Here is a 27,009-nt window from a genome sequence, read left to right as displayed (position 1 = left end):
CGGGAATGGTAGGGTAAACCTCAACGGCTTTGGGGTGCTGTGTCTGCCTTGTGCCCCACCGTCGTGGGGAACCCACGCCCCTAATTTCGTGCCCCGGGTCTCAGTTCCAAAGCCCTCAGTTCCAGGGCGCGGGCTGTAGCCCAGTTCAGTGGCGCGGGAATGGCGCCTTTTGAATCCGGCTCCCGTGCCTGGGCGCCTGGTTCTTGCTCACTCAGTGAGGGCCTCCGCGCGTCTCCCCGCAAGCCTAGGTCGCAGGCGCGGGGACCTGCGCTTGCTTTTCAACCGCACTGCTTTTCCGCAAGATCCCGATTCTGGTCGGCGCTGCTTTTCCGCACAATCCCGATCCCGATCCGTGTCTGCTTTTCCAGCGCGCCGCTTTTCCGCGCAATCCCGATCCCGATCCGCGTCTGGTTTTCCAGCGCGCCGCTTTTCCGCGCAAGCTTACTGGGCGCCGGGGCTGTGTGCTGGTCGCCTCCTGGGGGGCGGGGCTCTCTTTAATGGCGCCTGGAGCTCACCACCACGGCGGATCCTGCAGGGTTCTCCACAGCTCCCGTTCACAGGGTGTGATGGCTGAAATAGTTCCTTTCCACTCACAGTCCCGCTTGCTGCGTAGTTTGTTCTTGTTGGTCCTTTTAGTTTGTTGTTTTCCTCCTCTCTGCCGGTCGGAGAGTGCCAACTCTGTGGGTTGGGGAGGGGAGCAGGGTTCTGCGCTTTCCTCCCTTCTGGTCCTCTTTTATGGCAACTTTCTTCTTCGGGTAGTTTGCTGGAGTCACCCGTTTATCTTCCGTGTCCCAGTTCTCACTGGGACCTGCCGCTTTTCCTCCCTATTAACTTTTTTTAATGGGAGATCTTACTCGCAGCGTCTCCTCGCCGCCATGTTGCTCCGCCCATCTCCTATATGTGTGTGTTTTCATTCCAATAACATACATTTTGATTTCTATGCCTTATAATATATGTAATAAATTTTGAAGTCTGGAAGTGTGATGCCTTCATTTCCCTTCCTTTTTGGTTCAAATTGCTTTGTCTATTGATGATCTTTTATGGAAGAACCAACTATGTTGACAGGGATGGGTCCACTCTAGGCTAGAGTTCAGAACATGCTTCCTAGAAGAAATGATTTGCTAGTACTTGGAGCAGAACACTGAGTAGGCTCTGTTAGAATGGAGAAGATTGAGAATCCACCAGAGAACAAAGAACAGAAATTTCTCATGTAGAGGAAAGAAAGAAGTATTTCTGAAACAGAAACAAGAGGGCAGAAAGATATTGTATGAAATGCCTATTATGTGAAATGTTCCTAGAATACTTTTAGACTTGAAACCTAGAAATTGTTTTTGAATTCTGAACTCATTTCATTCCATATATCCCAATCCTAAGCATGTCCTTCATGTGTGGCCATTCATTTCCATTTCCCCTGCGATCCCTCTAAGTTGAGCCCATATTTCTCACTTAGAGCCCATATTTCTCAGCTTCCTAGCTGCTACCGTTTCTGCTCCTAGTCTCTCTCTACTCAAAGCCTTCTCAACACCACCAAATTAATTTTCATAAAAAAATGCATTGCAGATTTCTTTATATCACGTCTCTGCTCCCCCAAATACCTCCTCTGGATTTACCCTGTATTCAAGACCTTCTACAATGTGGCCACATTCTACTTAGCACCTTTTCTTCTGTTTTTTTTCTCCATAGATTTTCCTCCTTACCATTTCAGCAAAGCTGATCTCTTAACAAAGAGGTTAATATCAACAAATATTTATTGGATGATGACTATCAAGCACAGTTCTAGATCCCAGGGTACAGAGTTTATATAGCTAAGTTCCCTGCTTTTTTGAAACTCCATATTCTAATGGTTAAAGACAAATGGTGCATTAATAAGAGATTCCTCTGATGGCAAAGGAGTTGTATAATAGAATTATTATAGTGATGTCCATGAGATTGACTGGCTAGTCTAGGTTAAAAAGTAATCTTACAGGAATCTAGAAAACTTAAATAATGGACCAGGAAAATGAATAACTATAAGAAAGTGAAAATCAAAATCAACAAAAAACTATGAACCAGAGACACTTTTAGGGGGGCTGGGCGGGAGGGGAGGGATTGGGGTCAGAATAGGGGGCTGCAATTGTATGGGGAATATAACAATAAAATTTATAAAAAAAAAAAAAAAAAAAAAAGTAATCTTACAGGAGCTGACACTTACCTGCAGTGTAAATGACAATAGGCAGTCAGCCATGGGACCTACACAAGAAAAGCATTTCAGACAACAGGTAGTGGGGGCAAGCTTGGAAACAGGCTGATCAGTAAAGTCTATCACAGTCACCAGAATAAATGATAGGTTAGGAAGGAGTGTGGTAGTGGAGATGGAGAAAAGTATAGGCAATTTGGGATATGTTTATAGTTTATGAGAATAGATATAAAGAATGAGAGAAGAAAGTCATCAAGGATAGTGCCTAGAATTTTGCTTTGCATTGAGTGAAGCAATTCAATTTCAAAGCAGAACAGAATATTGTTGTCAGTGTCTTTCCTGACAACCCTTCCCAGCATTTTCTAAAGATTATCCACTGTAATCTTCAGACTACTCCATTCCTTTCATGGAACTAAAATGAGTTCAGTGGATGAGTGGTCAATGACATCATTTATGATATCAACAGAGAATGAAAAGTTCTTTATTTTTTAAGATTTTTAAAATTTTATTATTTATGCATACAAGAACTGGGGTATGGGCCAGAGGTGGGTAGGGGGTGAGAGGACTCACCAGAGACAAAGTGGGGAACAGAACAGGCAGATTGTGAAACACAATGCTGAGGGGAACAGTGGGCGAGTCAGGAGAGGTCTGCTGAGCCATGCGGGTTGCTCCCTGGCCAGGGATCAAACTTGTGCTGCAGAGGCTGCAAATAGCTTCATAGGTTGCATCTTAACCCCTTGCACCACCAGGGAGGCCCGAGAATGGAAAGTTCTACTTGATCAACACCTTCAAAGAAACTGTGAGCATTATGCTGTGCTAAAAGAAAGGTTTAGGTAGTCTCCTGACATCTTTGTATGAGGAGGTAGGTAGGGCTTCTAGTTAGTTGGGGCTTCTCTGTACCTCCTAGAATACTGATGCAATGGGGAGAGGAAGGAAAGAACCATGAACTCTATATTATCCACTGGTTAAGACCATCTGCTTGATTTAGATTTGTTGGCCTCCAGTCCATGTGAATATGTAATTTGTGTTTCTAGCTCTGTTTCTGTTTTGTTTCTACCAACTAAAATGTACTTCGATATATCTCCCATGTTTCATCACCTGTCCTTTTCTTTCAAAGTTCAGGTTCTGTCTCTTTTGCAAGTCCTCTTCTGCTACCCTAGTCCAAGTGAATCTACTCATTCATCAAAGTCTTGTGTTTGTCATGAGAAATATTTATTTAGCACTTGTCCTGCTTGGTGTGCATACAATTGTATAATTAAAGTATATAAGCTCTAGTTTGTCAGCTCTGTGGAGACAGGACTAAATCTTGTTCTTTGACTGAATCATTTTCAGTACACTGACATGTCTGGCAATAAATAGCAAGTATTTGTTGCCGTTGTAATATAAACTTAAATCTTCATAAGTTTATATTTTTAAATTTAAAAGTTTATACTTTTAAATGAAGGTGATTAAAGGTCATGAATATAGGGAAAGTAAAATTAAATGATGTGGAAAGATATTCCAGATGTAAAAATTACTTCCTGCCTTTCTACCTGATTTGCAACAGTACCATAAGGTTTTGTGCATTATGCTATCTTACCATTCCAGTGAACCACGCTAGAGTGCCTGGATCATAGTGAGTGATCTTTATTTATTGAATGCAATAAATATATAATACATAAGCATTGAATCCATGAGCAGCTGCAGTGTTTATGAAGGTGCTTCACTACACAACTCCAGAGAGCACCATTTGCAGAGATCAGATGTATACAGACAATGCTGCAAAAGTAGGCAGCACTTAAGGTTCAGATCAGAGGTTGGCAAACTACAACCAAGGGCCAAGTCTGGTTCAGTGCCTGTTTTTATAAATGAAATTCAACTGGACCACAAGCACAGCTGCTTGTTTATATATTGCCTGTGGCTGCCTTCATACTGCTGAGGCCAAGTTGTATGAAACTGTAATTTCAGACCCCAAAATATTGACTCTCCAGCCTTTGAATAAAAGATTGCTGACCACTTAAGGGTTTTCCAGTGAAAAAAAATTAAACGATTAGTTTTTAAATGCTTTCTACTAATCAGTTTATTGCAAAAAATGTTCTCCTAGGTTTTTTTTTCCGTTTCAAAGTTATCTTACTCTTTTGCAGTAATGCCTGAAAATTCAAACTTTCCTTATCGGCGTTATGATCGTCTCCCTCCAATCCATCAATTTTCCATAGAAAGTGACACGGATCTCTCTGAGACTGCGGAATTAATTGAGGAGTATGAGGTTTTTGATCCTACTAGACCTCGACCAAAAATCATTCTTGTCATAGGTATGAGGACAGAAAGCAAAATTTTCATATACTGTTACTCACTCTTTTTATATATTTACATTTTTTAATTGTGTAAATTTATTTATGTGTAATATCTGTAAATACTTAGTTGACACTGATAAACAAGAAACAAGAGCTCAAGGGACAGTAGATGGAAATATTTTTAGCATAAATTTTGATAAAACAGAAATTGTTTTTTATATATAATGCCTGCTGCACTTTTTATAGAATCCCATTGTATGACATTACAATGTTATAGAAATTACCTATAATTAAATGAAAGTCATCACCTCTGTAAGAGTTATTGTCCTGTGTTTTGTCTGTTTAATTTTTAGCATAGATGACTGAGTCCATTAGAAGTTTCCTAAACACAATGTGCCTTTTACGTCAATTAACTGAATTGTTATTTGCCACTAACTTTATAAGGAGAGATAAATAATATGTTAATAAAGATCATATAAATGAATTTTTCTTATGGCAAACTGGCACCTACAATAAAACTTGAGTTTCAGTGTTATTATATAATTGAATCTAATAACATAGCACATATGTGTATTCATCAAAATAATAAGTTATTATTTAAATTACCATTGTGAATCTTAAGTGAATATAAAAATATCAGTCTGCTGCTATTTCATAAGGAAGAGCTACTGAAAATGTTTTAAGTATTTTTGCAAAATGTATTTTTGACCATTCTTGGAAATTCTTATTTTCTCAAAATTTTAAAAATCGTGAAAACAGATTCACAGAAATGATGCAAATCTAAATTAAATGTTCAAAACTATCCTAGCCAACAGTGAGTTAATGGTAGAGGGCAAAATATATATATAGCCCCATGTAAAGAAGCTCTGATCCCAGAAGCTTTAACAACTAGGGAAAAAGCATGCAAATAATCACACTGAGCTTTAACAAGAATTTAAGTTTACTAGACTAAAGGGGGTGACATTTGTACATCTCTGAGTGTGAATATATTTAGCCCAAAATTGTTTGGAATAACATTGTAGGAAGAGAGTAGAGAAATTGGCTTTCTAAAAGTCAAAAATTCTTATGGCATATGGCAGCCACTTTTATGTCATAAATCTCCTCCTGCCCTTAAAATGGAATATTTTTTCATGCTTAAAAATTTTAAATCCTTGCCTAGAAGACAAGAAAATGTTTATATTTATTAAAATATAAACCTAAAAGGAAAGGTTAGAAATTACATCACCATTTTATGGTGAGATTTTTTTTCTATTTTCTTTCTCTTGTTGCTATTGGTAAAATATTTGCAGTTGTTTACTAGGTAAAAAAAAAAAAAGATGGCTTGACTGTTCTAAAAAAGGCATAACAAATTGCTCTTGTTATTAATTTTTGTGCGTTATGAATTTTATAGGAAAACAATTAAACTATTTCAAAAAAATTAAGATCCTTTGGAGAAAATGTAAATTCTTAAATCTCCCCTATTTCATGGTCCTTTTGGACTCAATAAAATCAATTTGCTTCCTAAGGGTATGATCCTGGCTAGAGACTTACTTGCTGTACTGTAACATTTTATGTATTATAAGAATGGTGCAGTCAAAGAGTACAAATAACTTTTAGAGGATCGAAATAGAGAAGAAAGGAAAAGCCTAACCTTAGGTTATTTGAGAAAATTGGTGCAATTTGATGACTTTTGTGAATTTATAAAATAATCTACCTGAATCTTACAAATTTTATTAATTCCAGCTTCAAAAAGAGGTCCACATGGTATTGCTCCAAAGAAGTAAACTTCCCCTTCTGGCAATACAGAATTTTTTAAAAGTTGGTCTTGTTGGCACATATATAAATCTTCTTAGGGTAGTAATCTGAAAAGTCATAAAATCTGCATGTTAGATGGGTGATAATGCTATAAGTATTAGAGATAAATAAATGGAACAATTATTGAATTCATTCTGGCATCAGAGAAAAGAGACATAAATTAATTTGTTAAAAAACTTCAGTAACAAAACTCATCCAATAAATTAATGCTATTCTCAGCCAGTTGATCAGATTTTTTTGTTGTCTTCATTATTTTGCAAAAAAAATTTTTTTCCTTTGAAGATGCAAAACTTGCTTAATATGTTTAATTATTTTTAAAATTCAGTGGAATTTATACTTTCTCAGTTTGATGGTTTGTGAGAGCAAGTGTGGAAATACAGTTTATGAAAGATAATTTTCATTTTTCAGAGATCAAATCAGTTTGCACTTGATCTTAGCCAAAAGGTTGAGAAGCTATAGAAAGCATATCAGCTATAGAAAGCGTATCAAATTTGAATTTGTTGATGGAGTTCAGCACATAAGTTTTTTTTTTCTTAAGGTCAATCCATGATTTGCCCATGTTCTAATAGGACAAAAGCAGCTATTACAATCCAAACCTACTTTTGATTAGCAAAGTAAATGATGTTAATTTAGTAGTGCAATGTTGAGTCTGGTAGGATAAGATTTAATTTCTTAGAGAATGGTAAAAATTGTAAACAAATTCTAATCTTAATATGATATAAATATGATAAGCAACAAATAAGTGAAAAACAGATATTATTAGGTACATTGTTTGAGATTAAGGTTAAGAAATTATTATCATTACATCAGTTGATCTTAAAATTCTACATATAAAAAAGTTTAAAGAGGAAATAAGCCCTGGCCAACAGGACTTATTTTCTTATTACAAAACTCTTTTTAAAAAAAAAAAAAAAGCTGTCTTTCTTTTTGCTTATGTTATTTGCAATAAGAATAAAAATATTTACAAATAATTATGTAAAAAAAATGATTTAAACTGCTCAAAACTTTATATGTTGAATTAGTCAGGACGATTTTCAATGCTGCTTGAAGAATTATATTTCCGTGAATATTACCAAAACATTTCACTACTTCTTAGCCATTGATTTTTTAAAAATATTTATCTGCATTCAATTGACACTTAGAAAGTTGAATTTCATTTTGATAATTGCTAACAAATAACTACCAATTGGACTGATTGTTATATGCTTTATTTTGAAATTAGTTCACACTCATGATTCCAATTAGGCCAGGTTGTTTAGAAGCATAAACTAAGATAATCAAATATGATTTGGAAATAAAATATGAGGCACAAATTTTATAATTATTTTAGTACTTATGCTTTTAGAAAATAAATCACAATTACCAATGATTAGTAATGAGTTATGTTGCAAAATGTTGATTATTTTATACTAATGTATCACAGACTCAAAATTATCATGAGTTGTATGAAAGTGTTCTAACTTAAGGACCTATTCCACCAACTTTGCATACTTATTGCACATGAATTCTTTTAAATTTAAAGGAAATAGGCAAGGATGTGCATGGACAGACTTAAAAAATTAATTTAAATAGGTGACATCACTATTGGTAAGCCTTTGGTTTAAGAATAATTATTATATTTCACCAAATTGCACAGTTACTCTTTGTGGGCATGGAACATATTTCTGTTGTTTTGATCATGATTTTCTGTATCCCATCTCTTTTTTTCTTTGATTACAAAGGAAAAAATAATTATGGTTCACATAGAAAATTTTTTAAATTGCATTGCTCCAAATTTTTAAAAAATTAGTTATTTGCCAAAATATCAATAGGTTGAGAAATAAATGTCCTTTGCAGTTAATTATGAAAATCCCATTTTTTTCCTTGGCCAAGTCTGCACTGTTCTGCTTTCAGAGGTAACACTGAGCAAGCCAAGGGTGGAACAGGTACTCACCCTGGTACAGGCAGTCGAGACCACACCTCAAGGTGAAGGTAGTAGTCATCTCAAAAGGAGTTTTTTTATTGTGTCAGAAGGTCACAATTTTACCTGTTTTAAATAATAGGTGGTCCAGGAAGTGGAAAGGGTACTCAAAGTTTGAAAATTGCAGAGCGCTATGGATTCCAATATATTTCGGTGGGAGAATTATTAAGAAAGAAGATCCACAATACCAGCAGCAATAGGAAATGGAGTCTTATTGCCAAAATAATTACAACTGGAGAACTGGCCCCGCAGGTACAGCTGTGTAATTTGCTTCTATTCTGCCGATTTTAATACCAGTTATTTGTATATAAGTTTCACTGTGGTTTTCATTCTTTTTCTTTATCAAAGGAAACAACAATTACTGAGATAAAACAGAAATTGATGCAAATACCTGATGAAGAGGGCATTGTTATTGATGGATTTCCAAGAGATGTTGCCCAGGCTCTATCTTTTGAGGACCAAGTAAGATTGTCTTCTTATATTTTATATGATATACATTTGCTGAAAAAAAAATAGAATTTTTAAAAAAAGATTTCTTGGAAGACTTGCTGTTATCTTGAATGAATTTTGGTCCAAAAACAGGCAAGTCCATTAGTGTGGGTTGGCAGGAGGTTATTTTCTTGGCGCAAATGCTTAAAAATTGAAGATAGTGTCTACCAAAAAGAAAAGATAAAAAGTAATAATAGAATTCACCATTTTTTATTAAAAATCCAAATCTCTTTAAACTTCATTTCAAAATGTTCTTCCTAAAATTTTATTTTTGATCTTTATCTTTAAAAAGATTTATTTTGTATTTATGCATACAAGAACTGGAGTGTAGACCAGAGGTGGAGGGGTGAGAGGATTCACCAGAGACAGAGTGGGGAACAGAAGACAGATCTACTGAGATACACTGCTGAGGGGAGCAGTGGGGGAGACAGAGAGGTCTGCTGTGTCATGTGGGCTAGCTCCCTTGTCAGGGATCAAACTCATGATGCAGTGACTGTGGATAGCTTCATAGTGCTGAGACTTAACCCCTTGCACCACCAGAGAGGCCCCTATTGCCGCTCTGGTTGCTGCATGGTATTGCTATTGCAGAAGGGGGCTATGCAATCTTCCGTTTAATCCTTGGCTACTGGTAGAGGCACAGTTGCCAAGCAGGCCGACATTCCCACCCAGACCTGCTTCGCCCTATGAATGGAATGAGATGCACTTTGTGGGCATAAACAGATAAAGCTACTTGATTCTTTCTCTCAGATAACTTTCAGACATCCTGTGAGGTTGCTCCTCCCCTGGATTATAATTCAGGAATACCCCATAGCTTTTCTGTGTATTTAATGCTTCTTTAAAAACATTAATAGGTAATCTCATTTTCAGGTATAGAATATCCAGTCCGCTATTATATCTCAATAAAGCTGAAAAAAATTAAATAAAAAGCCTTGTTTAAAACTTTAATTTGTCATTCATTCGAGCATATCTCTGCTTTCCTCAACTTGGGCTGGGTTCAGGCTCAGAAACCTCATGTGATATCTCAGAATCCTGAAATTTTCCCTCACACGGTTGCAGTGGGTCAGGTGGTGAAAAATACATTACTCTTAGCAGCAATCTGGGTACCTGATCAATCTCCACTTTCTCTTTTTTAGCCTGGAAATAGGTGACGGACCAAGAGTCACAATGCTGGTTTGGAGAAGTGGGGAGGGCACCTACTGGCAAGTTTCTCTAGCATGGTCTAGTATCTCTCTGTAGAATATGCAATCACTTGCATTTACTGTTCTCAGTCACACATCTGAGTCTGGAAAAGTCAGGACTAACATCTATACCAATTTAGCATCTTCTTAGGTTGGTATTATAGCAGCCTGGAGATTCTTTGCCGATGTGGGCAGTTCAGTGGTGCCTGAGTTTGCTGATGCTACTGCAGTGCTGCAGGAATGCAGAGGCTGCAACAGCAAAGCTGAAGTGTTTATTCCCTCAACTAATGAGCTCACCCCATTAGCTTAGACTCGTGTGTATTTGAAAGGAGCTCATTACGAACAAAAGCATTTCTATCACTCAGGAAATTTCTAAGATTGTAGATGCTCTATACCAGAAAACAGGGACCAAGTTTTTTTTTTTTTTAAAGGATTTATTTATTTATGCATACAAGAACTGGGGTACAAGCCAGAGGTGTAGGGGGTGAGAGGATTCACCAAAGACAGAGTGGGGAGCAGAACAGGCAGACTGAGTGAAATACACTGCTGAGGGGAGCAGTGGGCGACTCAGGAGAGGTCTGCTTTGCCATATGGGTAGCTTCCTGGCAGGGGATCAAACTCATGCTGCAGTGGCTGTGGACAGCTTCATAGGTGCATCTTAACCCCTTGCGCCACCAGGGAGGCCCCAGGGACAAAGTTTTAATATATATTTTTATTATGCCACAAGTTCTCAAGGTTTTTCTTTAACCAGCTTCTGATGTCAGCCAAATACTAATGATGGTAAGACCAATCTAACAAAAAGAACTATCACTTACGTGGCTTATGGGACAATGAAGTCCAGATGACTAGATAGCTTTTCTCCTTGACGTCATTTAGGGAACTGTGGTTCCTTCCAAGTTGTTCTGCCATCTCCTAGGACACTGCCATCAGCTGTATCGTTGAAGCAGGGTTGCCATCACGTTTAAGTTCCAACTGGCATAGAAGGGAAAGAGAACACGAAGGTCTGAAGACCCAGAGCTGGAAGCAGCCTCCATCACTTCTCCTCACATGCACTGTTGGGAATTTAATCTCCTTGTATCTATGAGGAATGCCAGAAACAATGCAGCTGGGCAGCCCGGGTTGTGACTACAGTTCTGCCACTTGGAAAGGATGGGAGAACTAACTAGTGTCTCCCACAATAGTTTGCCTCCCTGGCCATTCAGTTGTCTGCATGCTCCCTTCTCCCCCTGTTATAGGGAAGGGTGAGAGGCATCCCAGGAACCCCCAAACTTGCCTGCTCTAAATAGGTTCTCCCATCTGCCGCCTCAAGACAAAACAGAACATACCCTAGTGCAGTAGACCTTCAGTGGAAAAGAATTTAAATACAAATAATTGTGTGATTGAGAAACCAAAAAGAGAAAGAATATAGTTTTCAAATCAGACACCCAAAGTTACTTATCTCTTTGTGGATAAATGTCCAAGCAAACAAGGCTGGCCCAAAGCCGAACCACTGAGACCCAAAAGCTTGCAACAAGTCTAAGTCACCATCTAGTGGGGACCCTAAAATCCAGATGAATGATGCCCTTGTTAATCTCCCATGGGGCTCTCACCCACATCTGTTTCAAGTGTCTCCTTCCATGTCCCCCAAGTCCCTGTACAAGTCCAAGGCGAGAAGCAAGTGCAACTTTCACATGTCTCTCTGCTCCATGTGCCTCCTCCAGGTCTCCTTGATCTCCTCCTCCTTCCTTCCTTTCCCAATCTCCCTCTTAGACTTCTCTTCCTCCCAGCTGAGCTCCACCATTCCTTAGGGTCGGGCAGGGAATCTGAAACCTCCCCTTTCCCTGGGAACAACCCTGTTACACCCCTACATAGTATGCACACTCAGTCCAAGGAAAACAGCAGAGGGTCCATTATCAGTTTCAAAAGTTGAGAATCTACTTGGAGTATAGTTCTCTTCATTAGCTCCAGATTTGACTTACCATCTCAGCCACCTATAAATGCCTCCCCTCCCTGCACCATAAATAGCCAAGAAGCAAGACCAGATGAAATTAAAATTTCTGTTCAGAAAAGGAAAGTTTGGCATTCTTTTTTTTTTTTAAAAAAAAGATTTATCCATTTATGCATATAAGAGCTGGGTACAGGCCAGAGGTGTGGGGGGTGAGAAGACTCACCAGAGACAGAGTGGGGAACAGAACAGGCAGAGTGACAGAAATATACTGCTGAGGGGAGCAGCAGGCGAGACAGGAGAGGTCTGCTGTGCCATGTGGATAGCCCCCTGGCCGGGAATTGAACTCGTGCTGCAGAGGCCGTGGTCAGCCTCACAGGTTGTGTCTTAACCCCCTGCACCACCAGGGAGACCCCAAGTTTGGCATTCTTTATGGTAGTCACTAGATAGGAGAAAATAACAAATCTTGTGAGTCCAGGATGGCAGAGGATCTTTCTGGCAATGGAGTGATTTCCTGGGTTTACCCATTGATGACTCCAGCTCCTGCTATCTTGGAGTGATTTTTTTGTCTATTCTTTACTGAAATCCCCTGTTCTCTGAGAAGTTCTTACCATCATCATCCTGCCTAACCACATCAGAGTGGTGTTTTGGAAGCTGTGCCATCCTTGGGAGTTATTTTAAGTTTGGAAAAAAAATAATAATTTTTTTCTGGCTAGGTTTATGGTTGCTTTGGTAAAACCATATCCTCAAAACTTTGTAGGCTTCTGCTCTTTTTCCTTCCAGTTAGTTCCATGTGCCTATAACTACACCCACAGTTCTTTTCTGGATGTAGTTATTAAGCTGTATTATTTCTTTGTGTTCTTATTTTTTGTGGCAGTTATTTTGAGGACATATGAACAATAAACTTGGGTAGGAAGAAAATATCCTTAGTTTGAGTGTTGCCTCTGGGCAAGGGAAGGGAGGCAGTTAATGGGAGTCCCTTGAGCAACAAAAATAGCATTATCTCCTGCTGTTTGGAGGTTAAAAAAAAGCAGTTGCCTTTTTCAGCTTTGTGAGATGTTTTGTGATTTTGTTTTGTTTTTTTAAGATTTTTATTTCCATTTATTTATTTATTTGTTTGTTTGTTTATTTATTTATTTTTGCGTAAAAGAATTGGGATGTAAGCCAGAGGTGTGGGGGTGAGAGGATTCACCCAAGACAGAGTAGGGAGCAGAATAGGTAGATTTACTGAAATATACTGCGGAGGGGAGCGGCAGGCAAGACAGGAAAGGTCTGTTGTGCCATATGTGGGTTAGCTTCCTGACCAGGGGTCAAACTCAGACCATCTAGGTGCTAACTCTGAGACTTAACCCCTAGGCCACCAGGAGGCCCATTTGTGAGGTCTTAAATTGTTGGATACTTTCTTTTCTCTTTATCTGCTTGGGATTTGATAAGATCTCACTTAGGTTTATCTATTTCTTCTAAGCAGTCAACATATGCTAACATGATGGCTCTTTCTGGCCTTTTCTTCTCTAGCTATGGGCTCCCTAGAAACTTGATTTGCCTTCCAAGTTATCACAAAATTGTGCAGAAGGTGTATGATCAACTTCTTAAGGTGTATGATCACTTCTTATAGTCCACTGGTAAGAACATATGTCCCATGCGAATAAATGCTAACTACAAGGGACGCTGCGAAATGTCCCAGCCTAGATACAGAGCTATTATTGTTAAAGAAGAGAAGACAGATTTTGAGAGACAACTAGCAGTTCCACTACAGCGATCTATTGTGTAGAATATCTTTCTCTCCCACTCTTATGCTGAACCCAGAGATGAGCTCTTCCAGCTCTCTGACTTGCCAAGTTGGGCCAAGGGGAGGAGAAGGAGACACTCCTTATCTCTAGGGGATTACTCCAGTGCTGCTCCTTGCTTCTGTATAGTACTCCTTCCTATCTGAAAAATATCTTCTTCTCACCTTTGGCCTGATTGTTGGAAAGAGATAGCAGACTAGTAAGGGGAAGGAGTCAAGACAGGCAAGAAGAAGCCTAAAATCTCTTCACCACCAGCTGAACATGCTGCACAGCTAGGACTTTGCTAGAGAGCCTGTGGTCACAATAAGTCTAAGCAAGATGTTCTGTTTTAGTTTTTTAATTTTTTTTAAAGATTTATTTATTTTTTATTTATTTATACAAGCACTGGGTACAGTCAGAAGCGCGGGAGGGTGAGAGAACTCACCAGAGCCAGAGCAGGGAGCAGAGCAGGCAGAAGGACCGAAGTACACTGCTGAGGGGAGCAGCGGGCAGCTGGAGAGGTCTGCGCGCCATGTGGGACCCTCCGCCGGTGGCCGGGGAGCAGCCGGGGATCGAACCGGCGTTGCAGAGGCTGTGGGCAGCTTCGCAACCAGCGCTCAACCACTGCGCCACCGGGGAGGCCCTTAATGTTTGTTTTTTTTTTTTAAGATTTATTTGTTTATACATACAGAGCTAAGGCACAGGCCAGAGATGCTGTTGGGGAGGGGGGAGTAAGAGGATTCACCAGAGATTCAATAGAACAGGCAGACTGACCAAAATACCTTTTGTTTCCTTACATTTTTCTCCCCTCAGGTGTAGTCTCCATAGTTCTACCACCGTAGCACCCATGATCCATCACCACGGTCCCTTGTGCTATTCCCTCCACCACTCTTTTGACCTCTCTCCTTCCCCTCTCTTGCTGTTTGCCTCAAATCTATGGTCAGCTTGCAGGTTTTGTCTTTTTCCTACCCTTTGTTCGGTTTTCTTATGTTCCACCTACAAGTGAAACCACTGGTATTTTTCTTCTTCCTTCTGACTTATTTCCCTTAGCATAAACCCTTCCAGCTCCATCCATATTGTTGTAAATGGCAGGTGTTTCTCTTTTTTGATTGCTGAGTTGTATTCCAGTGTGTGTATATATATACCACATCTTCTTGGTCTGTTCATCTGTTTCGGAGCATTTAGGTTGTTTCCAGATCTTTAGTTAAGCATGGTGTTTTTTTTTTTTTTTTAAAGATTTGTTTATTTATGCATACAAGAACTGGACTGGAGTACAGGCCAGAAGTGTGGGGGTGAGAGGATTCACCAGAGACAGAATGGAGAACAGAATAGGCAGACTGACTGAAATACACTGCTGAGGGGAGCAGCAGGTGAGTCAGGAGAGGTCTGCTGTGCCATGTGCTGCAGAGGCTGCAGATAACTTAACAGGTTGCGACTTAACCCCTTGCACCACCAGGGAGGCCCAAGCATGGTGTTTTTTAAAGTTCGTAGAATTTCATATTCTACAGGATGAGGGTGGGGAGAAAAACTAAATGTATATTAGTGAGAATTTATTAACTCAACAGAAAACCTGAAATCAATGGTACTGTTACTGAAAATGGAGGAGGAACACCTACACCAAATGTATTTTTCTAACGCTGATTAACAATATATCATCTGGCCCCCCACTCATTTTTCGGGTCTGTATACAGACTGTGCAGACTGTATGCAGGACTGCTTCTTATTTCTCAAAGCGACCTGCCCCTGCTCCTTCCTCAGTGCTATTTGTATCACCCTATAACTTGTTTCTTTCAAAGTGCATTCTGTTTTTGAGCTCTGTGTTGACACATATAGCTGTTTTTCTTACAACTTTCATAATGTTACAGTCTATAAATATATCATTTTATTAGTGGGCATTTAGATTGCTTTAAAATTTCTGCTATTGTCAACAGTACTGTGACCAACATCCTCTCTCTTTGCCTGTCAAAGGTGTCTCAGGAATATTCTAGAAAAGGATTCTCTAGGGTAAGGAGAAGATATGTGTATGTATGTGTATGTGTGTGTGTGCATAGTCTTAAGTTTATATTTTAGATTTTTTAATAAGATATTGAAATACTTATAAATTCATGTTTATTTCTTTCCTACCTCCCAGTACTCATTTTCAAATCTTTTTATTTTAGGCTATTGATGGATTAGAAATGTTTTTTGTATTGCTATTTTAATTTGTATTCTCTTAGTCACTAGTGAGCTGAAGTATTTTCAAAATGTGTTTATATTGGCTTTTTGTACCTTCTCTTTTGAGAATTGCCAAAACATAAGCTTGGCTCCTTCTGTCCTGATGGAAAATTTGAGCCTATGCTATTGATTTGGACATTCTCGATATTAATCCTTTGCTTTATATCTTGATAATATTTTCTTCCTACAGAGTCATATCCTATCTTTTGTTCTACAGAAGTTTCACACTTCAGTTTGGTAAATATATTAGGATTTGCCTTTTGACTTGTGCATTTATAGCCTAAGAAAGTGTTCTCTACTGCCTCATAAAAATAATCTGTATTTTTCTAGTGATTTTGATTTTGTTTTGAAGCTTCAGGTATTTACCTGCATTAATTGTTGTGTATACTGTGAGGTAAAGATAGAATTTTATTATTTTTATTATTTTATTTTAAATGGAAATGAAATGCATCCAGTGATCCAGAAATATTTTCATAACTGGTACTTTTCCTCCCATTGAAATGTCTTATTCCTGTATAGACACATGGGCCTGCTGTATGGTTTCCTACGCACTTCTGTTGTCTATTTATGTATTTCTGTACCAATATCATAGTTTTAATTGAAGAACCCTGACAATATCCCCTTCCCTTCTTTCTAAATCGGCTATGCCTACACATTTACTCTTATTTATGAGTTTTACAGTCAGTTTGTCAGCTCCATAAAAAACTACTGATGGGCCTCCCTGGTGGCGCAGCGGTTGAGCGCTGGGTTGTGAAGCTGCCCGCAGCCTCTGCAGCGCCGGTTCGATCCCCAGCTGCTCCCCGGCCACCAGAGGAGGGTCCCACATGGCGCGCAGACCTCTCCTGCCGCCCGCTGCTCCCCTCAGCAGTGTACTTCGGCCCTTCTGCCTGCTCTGCTCCCCGCTCTGGCGAATTCTCTCACCCTCCCACGCTTCTGACTGTACCCAGTGCTTGTATAAATGAATAAATAAATCTTAAAAAAAATATATAAATAAAAAAAAAAACTACTGAAACTTTGTTTGAATTTTAGTATAGATTATAATATATAGAGATTAATTTTCAGAGAACTTAAATTTTCCCATTCATGAACATTGCCATGTCACTCCCACTATTCAGGTTTTCTTTTATGTTCTTCAGTAAGTAACACTTTATAATTTTCCATAAAAAGAAAGCTTTTGTACATTTTTTGGCATTTTTCCTGGTTTTACTGCTGTTATGAATGAGCTCTCTTCTAACCAATTCTTCTTACTGTTCAATTGGACTCTAGAATTATGGTTTGTGTTTGTGAATATGTCTGCCTGTCTGTCTACTCTCCTGCACACAGTCTTCTGTTCTTTTTAGGGCAGAACTGTCTCATTCATGTTGTGAACTTCTTGCCACTCTTCCTTTCTCGGCACTGCCATCCCACAACCCACACACCTACAGGTCAACTTAGCGCATTCTTTCACTACATTGGGTCTATTAAATCTTTGTTGACTTGAGGCAGAAAATATGTATTACTGATCTGTATTAGTGATATGGATACCCAGAAAAGGAAGGAGTCAAGTGACTGCTTAGGAAATGATCTTGAGTTAATTTCTCAGATCCTTATATAAATCAGTAGAGTTGGTTAATGTCAATGGGGGTACAGTGTGTTTTGATACTCATTTACTGTGTGATTTTTTTTTACTAATCTGCTCACCCTTCTGAGGCCTTGGTGTCTTTTGAAGAATAGGGAAAGCTGTACCTCACAGGATAGTTGTGAAGATTGAATGAGATCAAGTACCTCTAGTTGATTGCATGGCTTATAATAAGCACTCGGCAAAAGAAGTGGTTCTACTATTAGACATGTTGAAGATATTTATACAGTGGAAGGGCCTCATCAACACTTCCTTCCTTTTTGTGAGATACCTTTCTCCAGGTTGTTTTTCAAAATGATTGATGGATCCCTTAGAGGCCATGTTGAAGTGTTAAGGCAGCCTAGAACAGCTCTGCTTTTATGTTCAGAGGTTCCAGGTGAGATTGTTGGAAGGAATTCTTCTACTGCTAGATATAACTGGAACCACTGAAACCACAGTGATCTGTCAGCTGGACTCTTGGGACCTGCATAGTGGGGTGCAGAAGCTGTTGGAATTATACTGACTAATATGAAGCTTAATTTCTGATACTTGTCACATTTAAACAGAAGATCTATTACAGTTCATCGTATTGAGCTAGCCTTATGGGGTACTCACAACCTACTTAAGAAATTGTAGATTAGGGGATTAAACATCTCTGATTCATAATATTTATCATTTGGGGAAATAACTGAAGTAATGGCTTCTTTAACACAAATTCAAGCTGTTTGAAACAGGTTTGTTTTATTTTCTTTTTAAAAAGATTTGTGTATTTATGCATACGAGAACTAGGGTACAGACCACAGGTGTGGGGGGGCCCTGGGGGGAGGTGAGAGGATTCACCAGAGACAGAGTGGGGAACAGAATAGGCAGATTGGCTGAAATACACTGCTGAGGGGAACGGTGGGTGAGACAGGAGAGGTCTGCTGTGCCATGTGTGTTAGCTCCCTGGCCAGGGATTGAACTCAGGCTGCAGTAGCCACTGATATCTTCATAGTGCTGTGTCTTAACCCCTTGCGTGACCAGGAAGGCCCCAGGTTTGTTTTCTGAGGTATGATATTCATAGTTTTGACATGTGATTTCATAGTTATAGTAATAACAGGCACTAATGCCCAGAGAGCACATGGAAACTCTACACCTCTTTCCACATATTTTGCCCTATGCATCTCTTTATAGTAAATTGGTACTAGTAAAAATAATAATAATAATAATAATAATAACAGGAATTAATTAAGAATTTGTATTTGAGTTGTTTAAAGCAGGTTTGTTTAAAGCAGTGGAGTGGTGGGGGCAGGGAGTTGGTGAGGGTGGAGTTTAAAGCATCACAGACACCTTAGCTTTCACCAGGGCTTGAGAATATTTATTTTAAATAAAATAAAGGCCCAAGATGATCCTGATACTCTTAATCACTGGCATTCCTGTAGGCCTCTTGAGTGACAGATAAAGGACTCAGGAGTTATGCTTCTGAGGGTTGTGGTTCCTCAGCACACACAGCTGTTGTAAATTCCATATGTCATGCTTTGCAGTCTAGAAGAGTGTGAGACCTGTTAGAGCAGGTGTATATAATTGTCTGTAAATACATATGTGTTTTCATATATATATACATATTACCATGAAGCTCAAGAATCTACAAGTTAACATAAGTTACCTTATATGTTATATATAGTATAGATGATATATGTGTCAGATAAGTAACTTATTAATATATTAACTTGTTTTATATTATATGCTTTATATCTGTTTTTTACATATATCTATATATGACTACCTTTTTCTGGTTGTGATTTCCTCTAGCATCTATAATTTAGCTTCAACTTTGCCATTAAAAAGAAGCCTAAAAATAGAGTTAAGTTCAGAGCCAATGAGTAAGATTGGATATATGAAATGTTCTCAACTAGATAAATATAGTTTTTTCAAAAAAAGCTTAGAGATAAAAGAAAATCAATCTTCAGGGGGCTGTCATCATACTTGCATAGTGAATTGATTTGACAGACTCATAATTTGATTTGCTATTCCTAAGGGGGACAAATTTGATTTGCTCCTGGGGGGATAATGATTTAATTTTAATTACACAAATTTTCTCTAAGCATTAGCACTTTCATGCAAAATATTAAAAAAATATATTGATGTTTTCCCCTGGAACTAATGATGTAGAAGCTTGTTTACAATTATTTAGTAATTAGGTTTTAAAATTGAGACTATGTTACTAGATGATTGATTATTTATTTTTATTATAATGTGCTGTGGTACTATAAAAAGCCATTACATTTGAAAGGCTGATGAGATTTTTATAATTATTCTATGTCATGTAAAAAAGAAAATTTTCAAATATAACACACAAAGATGAAACCAGAGTAATCTTTGGCTTTGCTATATAGATTAGATACCACTGCCACATAATGAATCACTCACAACTTAGTGGCTTAAAAAAATAATCATTATTTATAATTGTATTTGCTTCCTATGGATAAGGAAATCAAGAACTGCTCAGGTGGTTGCTTTTGATTCAAGGTCTCTTGTAATACTGTGATTAAATGGTGATTGGAGGGAGATGTCTTTGCTAATAGATCCGATACTTGGTCAGAAAGACTCAAATAGCTGGAAGCTAGAACGTCTGCAATTTCTGGGGCACCTGATGGCTCAAAGTAGGAAGAAATCACAGCAGCTCAGGACTCTAAAGGCATGCATCCAAAAGAACTAGAAGGAAACTTCAAACACCGTATTTGACTTCTGCCACTTATTGTCCATTAGAAATTCATCACTAAGGCTGGCCCATATTCAAGGAGAGGCATTTTAGCACCCACTATTATTCCATAGTGAGAATATCATGGGAATGTTTCAGCATGTTTTAAACCACCACACCATGACATCCAATAAATAAATACCTGCTCATTCTCAACTTTGTTTCATTTCTGTCCTTTCTCTTTATTTCCTTTCTTTTATTTTTATGCCAGATTCTTGTTCCCATCCATTTGGACTTTTGGAGTCTTCATTTATCTGCCCTCTTGTCCTCATTCTCTCCAGATCCAGTCTATTTTCTATCCTGTGGCCAGATTAATCTTTCTGAAAAGACCACTGCCATTAATTCATCCTTCTGGTTGAAAGCCTCTTATTAGTAATTATTGTTCACAAACTTGTTTCTCTCTATCTGGTTTTATTAGAGTCATGTTTATACCTTGTTTAAAAAAGTGGATTGTTCAGGTCCCTTCTCAAAATCTCTGAGCTAGTATTTCTGGTGCATGGAACCCAAGAATCTGCAAGCTAACACGTTAGCAACATTTAGCAAGGCTGAACCTTAGCACACTTAAGTGTAAACTTTAATTTAGTGATTTATAGTGTAGACCAAAGATTCTGGCCATAGCATGTTGCCATCATTATGTTGGTAATCATACTTAGGTACTGAAATTAGAGCATATCACAGTTACTCCACTAATGTCATCTTTCTAGATCATATTTTTTTAAGATTTATTTATTTATGTATACAAGAACTGGTGTACAGGCCAGAGGTGTGGGGGTGGGCGGGGGTGAGAAGATTCACCAGGGACAGAGTGGGGAGCAGAACAAGTGGAGATACCAAAATACACTGCTGAGGGGAATAGCAGGCGAGTCAGGAGAGGTCTGCTGAGCTATGTGGGTGGCTCCCTAGCTGGGTATCAAACTCATGCTACAGTAGCTGCAGATAGCTTCATAGGTTGCGTCTTAACCCCTTGTGCCACTAGGGAGAGCCTTCTAAATCACACTTTCTTGAAATGGGAGGGAAATTTCTTGGAATGTGAAGAATTTCACATAAGATGTCTACTCAGTAGTAATGTCATAAGGTTCTTGTGTCTCTGAGAAATCACTGCCTCATGCATTCTAAGCTGAACCAAACTTGGCTTTCTTACCACCATCCTTTGAACACATTTTGTCTTTGCTCTTTTGCCATGTGTCCCTTTGACAGTCATTTTTTAAAAATATTTTATTTTATATTATTCTTATATCATTTTTCATTTTTGCACAATGTATGCATTTTCATTTTGGTTATATTCCCCATACAATTGCACCCACCCCCCTTATTTTGACCGTAGTCCTTCCTCTTCCCGCCCCTCCCCCCCATAGTGTGTCTCTGGTTTATAGTTGCTTGTTGATTTTGAATTTTTGTGTGTGTGGGACCCTCGCCGGCGGCCAGGGAACGAACTGGCGCTGCAGAGGCTGTGGGCAGCCTTGCAGCCCAGCACTCAACCGCTGCACCACCAGGGGAGACCCTGATTTTGATTTTTACTTTGCATTAATTAGTCTTTTTCCTGGTCCCTTATTTAGGTTTTCTAAATTCCTGCTATGAGTGAGACCATCCGGTATTTTTCTTTTTCTTTCTGACTTATTTCACTGAGCATGATCCCTTCTAGCTCCATCCATGTTGCTGCAAACTGCATGTGTTTATCTTTTTTGATTGCTGAGTAATATTCCATTGTCTATATGTACCACATCTTCTTGATCCAGTCATCTATTTTCGAGCATTTGGGTTGTTTCCATAGTTTAGCTATTGTAAATAGTGCTGCTATAAACATAGGGGTGCAGGTGTCCTTTGGAATTAATGTTTCTGTGTCATTTGGGTAAATACCTAGGAGTGGAATTGCTGGATCATTTGACAGTCATTTTTTAACTACTTGTCAAATCTCACTTTCTTCCCTTAGGATCCCAAACCTTGGAGATTTCTCTCTACTCTAAGTTTTTTCAGTAAATTATGTTACTGCCTGTAACATTTATACAGCACTTTACACTACCTTAAATTGTTAACTATTAGTTTATCAGATCACTGTTTCAATTAGTTTTCAACATAAAGGTGAGACACTCAAATAAGCTAAACAGAAGAGTGTTTAGTAAAAGAAATCTTGAAAAGGTATGTATAGGACATTGGAACCTATAAGGAGTAGATCTTTATCATGGGACAAGTAATAATTGAATCTGTTACTATTCCTAGAACTACAGATTCAAGAAGTAGAAACAGTTACTTGCACTCAGAAAAAGACAGATGTATGAAGAAGGTCCCTTATAATGTCCTTAACATTGCCAGCCTTTGATTACCCCCATTGGATAAGAGTCATTGCAATAAATATTTGTATTCCTTTTTCTCCCTTTCCTATGATCTCCTTCTGATGTTTCCAATGGGCCAAAAACAACTAAAAGCCAGAAGGAATGAGAATCCATTCATTCCAGAAAAGTCAGCTACCTATGGCACAGAGTTGGGGAGAGAATGGTGGAGAATATAGCCTAAGAGCCCAAAGGAAAATGTGTAGCACAATTATTAATTCTTTAAGGACAGATACTCTTGCATCTACTTTTTGTCTTTCTCGCAAATTTACAATGTACTACACATGGAGTTTATTTGGTACATACCTTTGCTCTTTTATGCCAATATACACTGGTTTCATTTCCCAAAAATATTTGACAGGGATGAATGACAAGGTTTTCCCAATGTTAACATTTTATATTTTTTTACAGTGATTCACTCAAGCAAACTACTGTATTTCCTTAATTTCCAGGCTCAAGTCCCTTAATGTCTTTTTTGAAAAGGCCAGTTCCTTGAGAAAAAGCAGATACAGTTATAATTTGAGTCTCAAAAATAATTAACAAAAATATAAATTCAAATTAAACTGGCTGTCAGATTTTTTTTTAAATTTTTTTATAGAGGCATGTTTTCTTTCTTTCTTTATTTGTTTGTTTGTTTATACATGCACTGGGTACAGTCAGAAGCGTGGGAGGGTGAGAGAATTCACCAGATCCAGAGCGGGGAGCAGAGCAGGCAGAAGGACCGAAGCACACTGCTGAGGGGAGCAGCGGGTGGCAGGAGAGGTCTGTGCGCCATGTGGGACCCTCCTCCAGGGGCCGGGGAGCAGCCGGGGATCGAACCGGCGCCGCAGAGGCCGCGGGCAGCTTCGCAACCCAGCGCTCAACCGCTGCGCCACCGGGGAGGCCCTGTCAGATATTTTGGATGCCCAAGACACTATTCTCAGATCCTACCAATTTAGCCTCACAGACTGTAAAGAACATTAGATTCTGTGAAGAGGAAATAGGTGCACAACTGTGCCCTGCATTATGGGAAAATAATGTCAGAGATTTGACACTAAAATGAATAAACAGGGGAATTGTTCATACTGCCAAAGATTCCTACTTTTACAGAAAGACTCAACTTGAATTTTCATTTTTGGATAGAAAAGAACATACTGTTTTGCAAGAGATTCTTTTTAAAAATAGACACAGACAAGTTGAAATTAAAAGACATAAAAAGATATACTATGCAAATAGGAAACATAAGAAAGCTGGAATGATGTCACTAGACTTGATAAAGTAGTTTTCAAGACCAAGAATGTTACCAGAGGTAAAGGGGAACATTTCATAGGGAAAAGAGGATCAATTCATCATAAAGACAAATTAGAAATGAGTATGTATGTCATATAAAATGTTCAACATACATGACTCAAACAACTGGCAGAAATAATAAAATTGACAAATCTGCACTTAATCCTTGAAGATTTTAACAATCCTTTCTCAGTATTTGATGTAAAAACAAAGCAAATTAATAATAAGGACCTCAAAGTTCTGAGAAACAATAAATTTTATCCAGAACACAATATCCAGCAACTGCACATACACATTGTTTTCAAGTGCACGTGGCACATTCATCAAGATCTACCATGGGGGTCTCCCTGGTGGTGCAGGGGGTTAAGTTGCAGCACTATGAAGCTATCCACAGCCTCTGCAGCATGAGTTCAATTCCTGGCCAGGGAGCTAACCCACATGGCACAGCAGACCTCTCCTTCCTCACCCTCTGCTTCCCTCAGCAGTGTATTTCAGTCAGTCGGCCTTTTCTGTTTCCCACTCAGAATGAGTATGTGAGTGAGGAACAGAAGAATAATTTATGCCAGCAAGGTTACTCATAGACCCATTTTTGCCTTCCAGAACATAACCTTGTACATAACTTCTTCTTCCTGCACATTTTATCTGAGAAAAACAGAGCCATGGAAAGTTCCTGGGGAAAGAAAAACATCCTAGATACTCACATAGTGTTCACATGGGCCACCAGTTTCCAGAACTCCATGACCTTTCTGTGCCCCTACCATATCCTGCCCTCGTTTCCATTTGGAACAGTATTCCAGTATCGTGGAATTTCCGTACAATTTCACCATGTTGAAATAACATCTTATATCTCTGATTCCACATTTTATTGGGAGATCCTTGTGAGTCACAACCACATCTTGCCTATTTTACATTCCTTTCACCTAATATGGTGGTTGACTCATGGTAGATTTTCAGTAAATTCTAAGATATATTTCCAAGTAGTGTTTAGAAATCTTATTAGAAGATTTTCTAAAAGAATAAGTGAATTAAAAAATACTAAATTAGTTTAACTACTTGTATGCACCTATTAAAAGTTATTAAATACATGTAGAGTGAATGAGTGGAAGAATGAAGGAATCTTACTTAGTGATTTGCATAATTGGGATATTCAAAAAAAATCTTGAGAACGAGTGTTCTCAAATTTCACCTGGAATTTGTTTGAGTCTGTTGTAATGCCTCAAATATCTGAGGTTATGGTTTTTAATTTTTTTATTTATTAAATATGAATGAGAATAGTTATTCTAAGTTAAGCTAAGCAAAGAGATATGGTAATATTTGATGAATAACCTATAAATTCTATCCTTTCTTCCATTTATTAATGACTTAATAGTCTTTTCTGAATTTCCTTGGAGATAGGTGGTTGTTTGAGAGAATTATATGCAATCAACACAGATAAATGTGAGATAGATATGTATTAGTTATGCTCCTTCTTTTGAAGTGTTAGTGTCTTTCAGCAACACAAATTAGGAGAATATACCCACGAAAAAATAACAGTGTTTCTTTAGAATGACACCAAAGCCTTTTAAAAAGTATTTCATCTAAACTTCAAATGGAATACCTTAATTATGGCATTTTACTGTGAATGTTCAACCTGTTTTCCATTCAGTAAATCTGTACATGGAGTATTAATGGAACCATAACAAAATTTTTTATCTATTTTATATTCTCATAATATCAGTTAGCATTTAATAAACTCCTGAACTTCATTTTCCTCCAAGAAATGCTTTTAAAAGATTTGAAAATGTGCTTCTTCCTTTAAGAATTTCTAAACCCCGTTTCTATTACTTTTTTGAATGGATGCATTATGTCTCAAAGCATGCAATCCAGTTGTCTGTAATAGGTAGGTCAGGGAGAAATTGCACTATTCTTGCTTTTTAAAATGAATACATTTTATCTTATTTGATGCAACTAAAAATATGTCTTATATTCAGCTTCATTTTTTTTTTTTTGAAAACTGATTGCTATAGAGTAGATCTAATAGGGATTTGGACCCCATGAACTTTAAGAATCTCCATTTTCCTTGCTTTTATGAGTTTAGAACAAGGTAGACAATATAAATCAGGTTTGTGTCCATATACCACATAAAGGTTCCTTATCTATACTATAAAACAGAAGTTAAAACACAGCTTCCTGGGCCTTATCTTCAGAGACTGATTCAGTACAAAAGTAGAGTGCATGAATTAGCATTTCTAAAAGCTTCCAGGGGATGCCCACGCAAGGGCAAATAGTGCAAGTTGTAGAGTCTCTGTCACATTGTTACCAGAGTTTGCTTCAGTGAAACACATTTCATTTAATTCCTATAATTTCATCTAATTGTAACAATGACAGGATCTCATGGATAATTATTCTCATTGTCAATATTATGGATTTAAATGTTAAATATTTGTAAAGAGGTAAAGTCTAAAGAGGGGCCACTCTAGAAGTTGGCTAGGTGATTCACATTAGCAAAGGCTGAGGACTTCTACTTCAGGAAATTTCGTTGGCTTCCCCGGCAGCATCACCCTGCATTGTCATCTGGTCATTGATTATTTCAAAAAAGTACTGACTTATGTTGCCAACCTTGTATCACATGGACTAATAATGAACTGACCACTCTATAATTCAGGCGGGCCTGGCCCACCCCACAGGTGTAATAACAATGGATGTACTTCTGCATTCTATCCATTTGCCTTCATTCCTCTCTCCCCTGAGATCTCAAAAAGATCTGTTGTTTTATTTTAGGATTGTTTGATTAATGCTGGCACTCGTGATTACTCCAGTTTCCTAAATGATCATTAACATTAAGCACATCTATAAAGACAATATTAGGAATGAGATAAATGTTCTGCATTGTATTTTATTTGACCCCCTAATCATATGGGGTGCATCACTGTAGACAGTACAGGCTCTTTAGTTCTTCCAGATAACCTGGTCTCTCCCCATCTGGTCTTCCTGCTGCACTACCATTGACATTAATTCTAGGACATTGGATAAAATATAATACTACCATGTTTATAGAAAAAAAATCCATTGCTCATTGGTAACTGTCCAGAATGTTAATCTCTGGCTTTTAATAGGATCTTAGTAAATTATTAGATGAGTGAATAAACAAATGAAGGAAATAAATGTTTGCATAGTCAAATTAGTGGTGGGGAAAACATTTTGGAAAAAGTAGCATTGTAAGTTTATATTCATTTCCATATTGTCAATCTGGTATATATTAAATAAAACCTTAGACTTTTCCTCTTCATTAATTTACTGCATTTTGGTAGCTTAAAATGCCC

At 38.1% G+C, this 27,009-nt stretch overlaps 1 protein-coding gene across 5 annotated transcripts in view; it reads left to right on the top strand.

Annotated features, from left to right (window-relative positions):
* AK5 (adenylate kinase 5) overlaps window positions 1-27,009 on the top strand; it is a gene marked incomplete at both ends in the record, with an annotated part of 234,571 nt that overhangs the window by 13,596 nt on the left and 193,966 nt on the right. For all 5 annotated transcript variants that reach the window (XM_084243989.1, XM_084243987.1, XM_084243988.1 and 2 more), the window contains 3 exons: window positions 4,300-4,467; window positions 8,286-8,455; window positions 8,552-8,665. In XM_084243989.1, coding sequence (XP_084100115.1) covers window positions 4,300-4,467; window positions 8,286-8,455; window positions 8,552-8,665 — 452 coding nt within the window. The remainder of the gene's footprint in view (window positions 1-4,299; window positions 4,468-8,285; window positions 8,456-8,551; window positions 8,666-27,009) is intronic.

This window comes from Talpa europaea (assembly GCF_964194135.1).
Source record: "Talpa europaea genome assembly, chromosome: 9".
NCBI lineage: Eukaryota > Metazoa > Chordata > Mammalia > Eulipotyphla > Talpidae > Talpa > Talpa europaea.
Note: the sequence above shows the minus strand (reverse complement) of the source record. Positions and strands in the feature narration are given on the sequence as shown.